Source organism: Protopterus annectens, chromosome 2.part2, assembly GCF_019279795.1.
Source record: "Protopterus annectens isolate FY-2018-M chromosome 2.part2, PAN1.0, whole genome shotgun sequence".
Lineage (NCBI taxonomy): Eukaryota > Metazoa > Chordata > Ceratodontiformes > Protopteridae > Protopterus > Protopterus annectens.
In genome coordinates, this window is record NC_056730.1 from 394,857,426 (window position 1) to 394,869,960 (window position 12,535).

Sequence of the window (12,535 nt, forward strand, 5' to 3'; positions counted from 1 at the left end):
TTTCTGTTTCAAGAGGGGCCAAAAAAGTGTAAACTTTATGCTTCAGTGTGGATTCTGTAGACAGTTGTACTTAATCCTGCACAAGAGTTTAACAATTAAGTATCATTTGTTTCTTATCTGGGACACAAGAGGAGTGATTTAATTTTGCTTTTAAAAGGCTAACAGTGAAGAGTTTACTGCAATGGCAACCATTTTGCTGCCCTTTTGCTTTTCCTACCTCCTGTTATTAGTTTCTAGGGATTTTGACAAATTCTGGCCTGGCAGACTTTTTGAACTGTAAGCCTTAAGAAACTACAAAGCCCTGCCACTGTTAAACAGATGCAGAGAGCCTTTGATCTCCTAGCTGTGGCTGCTTTAAATGGATGATTGCTTTTACCTATGTCATTTACACTGCTCATACTCGCTGACTGCAAGAGATTAACTCGCATCCAAGGATTAGTTCACTTCTCCTTGCTATAAAATTCATGGATAAGGATATCATTCGTATCCTGTTTTGTGATCTGTTAAATAAACAGGTCCATTAAAGCTTTTGTTCAGTTTTAAGCACTGATTCAGACCTTAGTTATGAGATGTATTCTTTCAAAGAATAAATGATTGGGGAATCAATTTAACCTACTTAGAGTACAGGCATTTAGATTAGAATTAAAAAGAAAATACAGATAAATGTTAATCATTTTCTTTCCCACTGTGCACTTTTTTTTACACATAATGAAAATGCATATCTATATATTTAAGCCATGTGGGATACTCTAAAAAACAGTTGGTGATGTTTTTCTTTGTTCTTGTTCTAATTTTAGAGCTGTTTAAGCAGAGCAGAAGCCAGGCGAGATGCAGCCAAGGTGGCTTTAATCAATTCTGTCTACAATGAACTGCCATCCCAACGTATTACAAAAGAATTCATTAGGGAAAGTATCCAGGAAGCCATTTCTTCGACAACAGTAGGCATGATTCAATATCTCAAAAGTAATTTTCTGATTGTTCCAGGAAAACAACCTTGAAGCTTTTATATGTGGGAATCATTTCTGCATTCTTTTCCAAACAGGAAAGCAGCAATTAACCTAAGATATTAGACTAATCTTCTTCCTTTGCTACTTAAATTTATACACCATTTTCCTCTTATCTTAACATTGATGTGATAGTCAACTGAATTTAAATTACTGTTATATTGTAGTATTTAACAAGAAATGCAGACAGCCTGTTTTGCCTTTGAAGTTTAAGACAAGTTCTTCAAGAATATTCAAACAATGAAAATGTTTTGAATGCAGCAGAAGAGTAAGTTATGCATCATAAACTGCAGTTTTGAGTTCTTAGGTTTGAAACTCACTGGTCTCCTGAGCAATCAGCCGATGCCCTGTGCGCCACGAAAAAAAAAGAAAAAAAATGTGGCAATTCAGTACATGCAGTTTACTACTTATATTCAGAAAGTTATAAAATGATCCAGAGGTTTGCAAGAGCAAACACACATTGATGTTTCACCTGACTACATGCCACACAAGCCATTCACCTAACTGTGGCTTTTTAATGTGCATCCTATGGTTAGGTGTAGATGCATGACAAACAAAACTAAGTAGCAACTTTCCACATCATTTGATTTAATCCCAATTGGTATGCATTCATTAATTATGTGTAGTAATATACACCAACAAAGAAACCTATGGTTCAAAGGTAGAAGTCTCTTTCAGACTATCAAAAAAAGCAACCATCCCAGTAAAGGTAAATTTGCATATTCCCCCTAACCTGCAGAATACATTGCCTAAAATAACTCTGTATAGATCAGTCATAACTGGATGTAATTACTAGCCTAAAAGGTGACTTTTTATCCTTATGGGAATGGAGATGTTTTGACATCCTAGAATTCTATTTTCATTGTTTACCAGTATCCAACTGTGATGTCTCCACTTTGAGCCAGTAATCAAAAAGTCTGAATCCTCACCACTGACACTGGAGAGGAACATTCACTTGGAACAAAAGTGGATACATGCAGTATTTCCAGATGCAGCTGTCTGCATTGAGCACAATTTCACTTAAGAGCACACAGGGAACACATTCACTCCAGCGGCTGGATTACTCTCTCTGTCTCCCTCCAGGTCCCCAGTAAGACTCCCCACTGGCACAGCTATAGAGATGAGTCCTCAGCTGCCCAAGCCAAGTCCTCCAGCACTCTCTCTGTGAAACCAGTGCTTTGCATCTCTGCTCCAAGAAGCTGACACACACACACTCTATGAGATGTGATTTTCACAGACACGCAGATACACGCACACACACACACACACACACACACACACACACACACACACACACACACACACACACACACACACACACCTGGGAAAAGTTGGCACAGATTTGATAGCTATGCTCCCTGTGCCCAGACTATATGGTAGTTACTACCACCAGACACTCCGCAGCCAGCTACTCTACGCTCTTACAAGGGTACCCAATTATAGTCTGTATAATTAATACTAATACAAATGGTAGTTTGACCAAAAGCAAAGCTTTCAGGAGTTTCCAGAGCTGTCACCAAATATATATAAATGCTCACAGAAATTAAAATATTCTATAAAGAACCAGCTACAATGAAAAGTTTAAATATATTTAATAATAAATAAGAAAAGAACATGAAAATATGAAATATCTTTTTACAGTAAACAGAGTTTCAATCACAGAATAACACAGTTGGACAGGTCCACACAGTTACAGAAAAAATATTTAACTAATCTCACTGTATTTTCCTGAAATAAAGAATTATTATTCCCCTAGTTACTTATTAGAGCAAGGCAAGATGAAGTAGGCGAGGGCTCATTCTTTTTCAGGTTCCAAGAAGAGACTGCTCTAAGACTTCAGTTTCACCAAGCATTAAACATTATTTTCAGTGATGGATTACAGAATGACATCACATACATCTGGTCATCTGACATCTGGTTCCAGTGTCACCACGCCTTGGCTGGACGCTGTCAGGATTTAGCACATATGTGTCAATAACACACAGAGCCTTGTCAGTCAGTTTCACCTAATATTAAACTTTATTTTTAGTGATGGATTACAGAATGATATCACATACATCTGGTCATCTGACTTCTGGTTCCCATGTCACCCCCTTGGCTAGAAGCTGTCAGGATTTAGCACATATGTGTCAGTAATACACATACAGAGAGCCTGCTAAGATCTGCTGCTGCTTCTGGAAGTAAAAAATAATTTCAAACCTGCACCCATCCAGAGTAGCAGTTAGTTCACCCCAATGAGAATGCAGAAAGCTTCCTAGTACATACTTTTTGTCTGTGGCTGCATTGAGAACTGTAAGATACAATCTTTATGGCCTAAGCCAGGTAATTTAATTTCAAACTATTTTCAAAGTTTGAGATTAACCTCTTCTCTTCCAGTATCCTCAGTTAAAACATATACATTTAAACAGTTACAATAATGCATGCATATTTCTATTTCTGAGCAGCAGGGCACACTGTTAGTACATTTTTAACACAAGCAGTTTTACAAATACATTTTTTCAACACAAACATCTGTACAGATCAGTTTGATATAAAAATGACATATAATTTTTTACAAAATTCCAGCTAGCTGTGCTGGCATGTGTTACAAATCCAATGCCCTACTTCTCCTGGCATAGCTGGTAATACCTCACATCATCCCACCAACACATTGCATTCTTTACTCTTAAATTGTTCCCAATGTCTTCAAACCCATAATTAATTTTATAACTACCACTGTACTGCATCTCACATTAATTCTAAAACCTATTTCTCTCCTTGCCCTTCATGCCCCTATTGCTCAATGGGTCTATATTATAAGCACGAAAGACCTTTTCAGCGAATAAGAAAACAGTGACACATATTGCGCAAACCACGGAAACACTGAACGCCCTAAACAGCGAAATTCAAAATCTCAAATCGTCATAGTTGGCCAACCCCATCGCCTGCTACATACTACCTATCCAAACAAAATAAATAAACTACATACATACACTAAACAAAACCCTACTTCAAACCCTACACTAAACCTTGCATACATTACTATCTATGCACTTACCTTTACCCGCACCCTAACCCTAAGGTCTGTAACTATCGCACACTTACCTTAAAGAGTTATACCACAGAAGAGCCGACTATGACTATTCTACAGTTCGAATTTCGCACTTCAGGATGATCGGTGTTTTTGCGGTTCGTCAAATACATGTCAATGTTTCTGTATTCGCATAAATGGACCTTTGCGGTTCTAATTTAACCAATGAGGTTGAGCAGCATTCTGTAGACATTGTTAACAGGAAACAATCTAAACTATTGAGAGACATTTCTTCTTATCAAGGTAAAACTGCTTATAATGATTTTGCAGTTGTGAACAGAAGGAATTATAATCAAGTGCAACATTCTAACAATCCAGGCAAGCGTGCGTTCAGCACGGTTGTTTCTGCTGCTGCAACTGAAAATAGATTGCATTTTCATCCTGATGAGACTGCTTTAAATTTGGTACTACCAACCAGTATGGACAACTCACCAAATGGTGAGGCTTCTGCACCTGAGGGTGAACCTGTTGACACTGACACTGGTGAAAAGAAAATTGAAAGCTCTGTTCGTTGTGACAGTGACAACATAGTTAGAACAAAAACCAGTTCTAGTTCTAATGTTAATTCTTCTTTTTTCAACAAGAAGAATTATTCTACCAAAACGAATGTTCTGACCAGGAGTCGAACCTTTCTAGGGTCCAATTCCTCTGGCAACGAAACTTAACTAATGACTTTGAACATTTTAGTATCATTAACTTGACTGGTCATGTTTTTTCTGAACCTGAATTAAGAGTACTGCGTTATGGTTTAAATTTTGTTCCAACTAGTAGAGCAAACTACAGTAAAACCATTGTAGACATTAAAAAGTATACTAGAAAGTTAAATTTGTTATATTTGATGCATGACATTCCTGAAACTAACAAAGTTTTAATTAAACCTTCTTATTACACCCCTAAATTACAACATACCATCAGAGTGTTTGAAGAGTTATGTATTCAAGATGTCACCCATTTGTTAAAGAACAAACAAAAAATTACTACCAACTTAAAGATTGAAGAGAAGAAAGCATTAAACCGGTTACAGGCCCTAAATAGTGAGTTCAGGTACATGAAGAGTGACAAAGGTGGTAACATTGTCATAATGAAACAAGACACATACACCACTAAAATGTTAGAGATTTTAAACAATTTAGATGAATATGAAGTCACTTCTTTCTTTGACATCCGACGGTGTCAACGGTCAATTCATTCACATCTTTATGATGCCTTGATGTCAGGTGACATCAGTTTAGAGGTTTACGAATTTTGTGTGGTAGAAGACCCCAGAATTGGGGTCATTTTTGGTATACCCAAAACCCACAAAAGTTTAGAAAACCCTCCCTTCAGGTCAGTAGTTTCATCTCCCCACTCTGTTACTGAGGGGGTTTCTTTAATTATTGATGCTGTTCTTGGACCTATTTTATATAACCAAGATTCTTTTATTAAAGACTCCTGGGATTTTCTGACGAAATTTAGTGCTTACATTCAGAAAGGTACATTTGATCCCAACAGGCACATTGTTTTTACAATGGATGTCGTATCATTATATACATGTATCCCCCACCATGAGGAAGTTGAAGCTGTTAGAAGTTTTTTGAGCAACAACAACAAGGGTTTCACTAACAATGCTATTGCCACCATTTGTAGTTTTTTGGAACTCATTTTACATAACAATTTCTTTTTATTTGGCAAGACTTATTACAAACAAAAGTGGGGCGTAGCTATGGGTTCTCCAGCTGTTCCGGCTTATGCTAACATTGTTATGGCTTGGTGGGAGTATGAATTTATTCCATTTCTCACCCAGCAATACAATGTTTCTTTTTACTGCAGGTTCATTGACGATTTGTTTTTTGTCATTGACGGCAATCTTGATACAGTAGACGCCTTCACTTCTGAAGTTAACACACTTTCTAGTTATCTAAAGTTTGTTAAAGGGGTGGTTAGTTTAAAGGTTTATTTTTTGGACATTTGTCTAAAATGGGATGAAATTGAAAATAGATTTCACAGCAGTATTTTTCGGAAGGAGACTTTTACCAATGGGTACTTGCACTTTTCAAGTAACCACCCTAGACATGTTATTAGAAACATTCCTAGAGGTCAATTTATTAGAGCCTGTCGAATGACCTCTAAAGATTTTGATTTAAAATTGGAGTTTAAATTCATCATCTCCTTATTTTTGGACAGGGGTTATGATCAACAACTGCTGATTGAGACTAGTACTGATATTTTAAATAAACGGAGCGAGCAGTATCCAGCATTGCTTGACCATCCAAATAGTTTAAAACATCATGGCAACACCATAACCACTAACATCAACAAGGGGGGTGATTTGAACACCAACTTGATTTGTTCTATGGAAATGAGTGTTGATTGTCACCAGATACAAAATTTAGTCAGGAAGAATTGGACGGTCATTAAGGGAAACTTAGATTTATCTAAGGTTATAGGTGATCAACCTTTTTTTGTGTCAAGAAATAATTCCAGTTTAAAGAGAATTTTGGAATTTAATCCTAGTTTTAGCAGTAACACTACCACTACCAAGAAAGGAATGCAGTGTTGTTACCATTGTAATATGTGTAGGTTCATTTCTGAAGGACCCTACATTACAGTAGAATCCTATGACAGAACTTTGACAGTACCCAGCTGTGTTAACTGTAACACTAAAGGTGTTGTTTACATTAGTTTGTGCAACACCTGTCCAGCTTTTTATGTTGGGATGACTAGTAGATGTCTTAGGACCCGTATTAGAGAGCACATCTATGGTATTAAGAGGAAAGATGTTACCAATGCTCTGTACAAGCATTCTACTGTTTGTTTTGGTTTTAAGAAATTTTTGTTTTCAGTGTTGGAAGTGTGTCAAACTGACATGAGGGGGGTGATTTTAAAAATTATATACTACAGAGGGAAACCTCGTGGCAGATTAAATTAAAAGCTGACAGTTTCCCTGGCCTAAATGAGGCTATCAACATTAAATGTTTTTTAAAGAACAGGAAGTTACATATCCATAAAAGGAATGACATTATTGCCTCCTTTTTTAATTAAAAGACTTACAGTTGATTTTTATGATTATTTGTTAAATTGTTTAATTAATAAATTAACTGTGGGTGTATTTAAACTTGCCTTGTGGTGTTTTTCATTCATTCTGATGAAGTCTTTTGACAAAAGCGGAGAATTAAATTTCATTACGCTATTTGCTTCACTGTTTTACTGTTTTCTTTATTTACCTCCAAGTTTGCCTCTCATTGCTGCATTCGTCGTGGTGCCTTTTGTTTAACCTTGCTCAACTACCCTCTATGCTGATTTTAACTCCATGTAACTAAGTATACCCTTTACCACTGCCCTGCTTTCTTCCTTCCCTTTATCAGAAATGTTATACCCCATTGTACTTCCAACATTCCAGTCTGTCTATACCTGCTTCAGTTTTCTTATACTCCAGCTATACTTTCAACAACCCGCATATAGTACTTTGTGTACTCCTGATTCAGCTTTAAATCAGTATTTATTCCATTGTCTATATCTCATCTAACCTACATTCCATTAACCCTACCTCTTATCTACTACACTGAGACTATATTTACCTAAGGTGGCTCGACTCCCAAAATAAAAATGTAAGTTACACTTATTTATTAATTTATTTACTTTGCTGCTACCTAGTCTAAGTCGTACATATTAAGATTTATGCAATGTCCTGTTTCCTTCTAAATGTTAACATTTATATTCAAAACAGCTTAAACTGCTCACTATGACTTTACAAAATAAATAATCGCCTAATTCTGCTGTGTTTTTATGTCATGTACTAGCTGATAACTTTCCATTAGCCATCGCCTGCCCAGTAGTTTTTATCCTGTCTGTCGTGTCTGTCTCTCTCTGTCTCTCACTCTCCTAGACTTATCCTCTATCTTTACTATATTTATGCTACTCCCACTCTAGCACCTGACTCTGTTTAACAATCTTCTCTCTTATTCTGTTCTTACCTTACTTCAGCCTGAAATGTAGTTTTATCCTTGTTCCATTGCCCCTCACCTTATTAATACCCTCCACTCCCCGACTCACCTACACTAATTCCTTTTTGTTCCATGTTTCTAACTGTTGTTTCATCTTTTCTCCTGTTAACTGACCTTCCAACTTGCCTTAGCTCTCTACAATTCCTATCTCCCTGCTCCCTATTTTATGTATACATTTATTACCATACAGTACCTTTCCTTCAAGGTCCTCATATCCAGATTTTGACTTATCTCACCATTTTGTCTTCTTATATACTTTTCCTTTTAGGTCAACCTTCTTTTCCGCATCCTTCACGTGATTTTATTTTTCTTGCCTTATTCTCTGTTTGTTGTAGTATCTCATCTGCGTCATTCTTTCAGTCTCTCTTTGCAATGTCATATTTTTTACCTATATCTTTTTAACCTTTGCATCTTAATCAACATTTGATTATTTTTTAGGATCATAAGATCAGAGTTTGCAAGACAACTCAACCCAAGGACCTTTACATCCTTGAGCATAATGTAGACCCAGGGAGTACTTATGGCTATTCATCCAGTTATGAAAGGTTTACCTTAAAGGTGATGAGGGTTTCACTCTGTTGACCCCTATCTGGCATACAAGACAATCACGGACCCCACCTTGATGGGACTGCTGCATATCCACAAGTCAAGCTCCACTTGAGTAATCCGCATACATGGCCTCAACCTGGTCTATGACATCAACAAGACTGTTGATGGGACAGATTTGTGTCCCAGAGACTCCCCCATCTATGGAATATATTCCCTCTCTGCATCAAGCAGAGTACCTCTTTACCCCTTTTTAAGCACAACCTGGATAACTGGATGGGAAATAGAAAATATACCCCTGGGATTCCACCCATGTCCCTGCTGGACAGGGGCATTGGGTGCTGATTTGTCTAAACATGGGCTAAACTCTTGGCTAGGTTTATAAGGGCCTCAGGGCCAATAGCCTAGTAACCTCCTATGAGACTATGATCCTATGATAATATGAACAGGTAATTTATTCCAGAGGTGAAATATGCATTTGGAGATGAATCTGTCATAAAGACGTGTTCTGTTTATTTATTGGTGTAAATTTAAATCCTTAGTATAGGTGATTGCAGCACTTTTAGCTTTGTAAAGCTGTAGCAGATTAAGCAGAGTAGGATCCTTCATGGTCCTATACACTAAGCATAAATCACCATGACACGGAGGACAGGAATAGGAATTCAAGTCTGTTTTAGATCATTTTGGTTAGAACCTTTTGGGGATTTTTTTTCTTTTGCTTTATATTTGTTATTACTGCATAAGCAACAAAGCATTTCAACAATGCCATTTAGCACAAATATTTGCATATATAATATTGATACCACATTTGCCTGTCATATTATTCCACATTTTCCAAAATACTTATAACACAAATGTCTGATATTTCCATTTTCTTACAACAGGGTCAAACTTTCTTTGCATTTCTACTCATTTTCATATCATGTGTAACTTATGGATTTTTGAGCTGTGTGATGTGTTTAAAAAATAATGCCCAAGAAGTGACTGTCTTCAATACCTGGTATGATCAGGGAGAAGAAGGGAGGGATGATCATTTATTTTGCTCTCAAAGAGGTGCTTTTAGATAGTTTGTGATGTTGTAGTCAATGAACAGAGAACCATCAGTCAAGTTACTAAGATCTTTGATGACTGAATCCATCTGAAGAGGGGTGCTATTGCATTTTTAGCATTTAGTTTAAGCCTGCTTTCTTTATGCCAGTTATTTACAAGGCCTAGACCAAGCTGCATTGAGGCAGCATGAATAGCTGATCAAACAACAATACCTAGCTTGCAATCATCAACAAATTTAGTTAGCCATAGTCTGGGTTATAGATCAGACAGGTAGAAACTGAATAGGAAGGAAACATGCTCAGAGCCCTGAGGGATATCACTAGTAACAAGGTTACTTTCTGAGGTGACCTCAGCTACTTAAACTATGTGTGTTCTCTCTGACAGCCAATTTGTTATCCACCTGACACCACTGACAATTCCAACATGGAAAATTTTATCAAAGGCTTTAGCCAGATCAAGGTATGTTATGTGAACTTTCATAGCTCCCATCCACAGCTTCTGTGACCCTTTTGAAGAAGCTTACTAGGTTGAATAGGCATGGTATCATCAAGGGAGAGGGCCTGTCATAATAGTTAAGGTCTTTACTTCACAGATACAAGGTACAGGGTTTGATTCTAATGTCTGGTCATTGGTTAGCCTAGTATCTACCTATGAGTCTATGATGATGCTGAATTGGTGAGTGCACAGAGCAATAACATTTTCAGTATCTAAATGTATAAAGTTTAATATCATGTAGTCCAAGGCTTTACAAATTAGGCTAGTTAAGCTAATGGGCCTGTAATTACTGGGATCAGAGGAAGTTCTGTCTTTCTGTAAAGGCATTACAATGGCCGATGTCCACATTTCAGGAGCATACAGAGTTGAAAGGCTTAGGCTGAAAAGGTTTGGGAGTTGCTCTTATAGAGCAAATTTTACTGAAGTAATTAGGCATCCAGGGATATTATCAGGTTCCATGGACATAGTATTTTTGGCTTTGGAGAGGGCAGTGACTTGATCAATGGTAATCTATTTTTTTTTATATCCTATTATATACATATTTCTCTATTACAGCCTGCTAAGTCTCTATGTCTTAATAAACATGAGTAGAACTCTGGGTTTTAAGTGGCAGCTGCACATACATGGTCGGTGGAGGTAATACAATGAAACTTTGAAGGGTCATCCAGGACTTTTAAGAGGTTGGCTTTCTTTAAAGCCGTTAAACTCACAAGTGTTTGCTATGGAAGTGTTTGTAGTTTTGATAGAGAAAACGACTGCATTGTGACTAGATTTAATGATGAATTCCTAGGCTACTGACTTAGGTATAGGAAACTAATAATACTTGGGAAGCCTTTTTGTACATATGATATGTTAAATAGCAATTCAAAGTAGTTAATAAAACTAGTGTTATTAATATTATTAATATGGGGTGTATTATCCAGTTTAACGGTTTGGTCCGTAATGATGACTATCTGGTGAATGTATTGCACCAGTTATGTGCTGTATCTGATTCAGTCTTTCTTGTTAAATGAATCAATTTATCACCCCACAATTGTACTGTTCATTCCATGATGCAATATACTGTGATTTACAATCTGTAAATGTTTTTTGTAACTGATGAGTATTATTAAGTATTGTATACAAAGAATTCAATGAAAAGGTGAGGTTGAGATAATACAGGGCTTCTGGTAGCTAGAGAAAATATATTCCAGTATGAATCTCAGGAGTAAATACATGTTTCATTATGCCATACCAAATGTGTAATATTACTTAAACATCCTACAAAAGGATAACCAAGATTATTTTATATCTGTTTTGTTACTTACTTGAATCGTAACTTCTCCTTCGTGTAATAATTGAAGATACACATGTTCTTTTTATGCTCTCCAAATAGTTACATTTCCTGTAATGGTCATATTTGCAATGCCACAACCTTCATTAGCTGGACATGTAAAATTCTTCTGTGTTCTATTTCTTGTAGTTTTAATCCATCCCCTCGGTGTTGTTGCAGTATTAGGTTTCTGTACTTTCACACCCGGTGTTATGGATTCGACCAGATGGACTCCGCATAGTACAACAATTACTATGCATTGCAATGAAATCTGAAATGACAAAAAGGCAATATATTTATTCCCGTAGATAACATTTGTTTGCAGATACATATTCCCATTTTTCCTGTCCTAGTCTCATTACTAGAATGGTGTTATCTTTTCCTGTAGCAACAACTTCAGCTTGCTCAGGCAATTTATTTGGTGATTGGACCCAAATTTTTGCACAATTATTCATGTTTGTGGATCTAAATCCCTTATCTCCTCTAACTGTCAGAGTGGTGGGGAAAGAGAAAACCACTGCATTGTGACCAGATTTAATGATGAATTCCTTTGGCTACTGACTTAGGTATAGGAAACCAATGATACTTGGGAAGCCTTTGTGTACATATGATATGTTAAATAGCAATTCAAAATAGTGGGGGTTGTTCCCTTTACCACACTGGTATTATGAGACGTTCAGCCACTCTGTCTCCCTTTTGTATTAGCAAGTCTGAGGTGTCACTGTTATTAATATCACTTTGATTTCACTTTGCTATTCAACATCAGTGACACCTCCCACAATCTGTATGTCTTTTAATGCTAGTCCTGAACAGGGTGCTGTCAAACCACAATGTTCAGGAGGTATTTGAATTCCTATTTCTGTTTCAGTCAATTGAATGTCTCTGGGTTTTAACCTATACATTTGTAAGGCATGCAAATCTAAACATGCTGCTTTTGGAGTTGCTCTAAATGGAGCCAGAGCACCCTCTTTCATTTCCCAATACATGATGATATTGGTAGCTAAATAAGGTTTGATCTGCAATGATGGAGTCAACATCCTCGTTAGAGGAATCTCACTTTCTGAAGTTGGTCTGT

General features: G+C 36.8%; 1 protein-coding gene across 1 annotated transcript in view; it reads left to right on the forward strand.

The window, feature by feature from the left end:
* Positions 1 to 12,535, forward strand: part of LIX1 (limb and CNS expressed 1) — a 1,193,673-nt gene that overhangs the window by 776,741 nt on the left and 404,397 nt on the right. Inside the window, exon 3 of the mRNA XM_044063916.1 lies at positions 798 to 938. Within this exon, the coding sequence (XP_043919851.1) occupies positions 798 to 938 (141 nt within the window). The remainder of the gene's footprint in view (positions 1 to 797; positions 939 to 12,535) is intronic.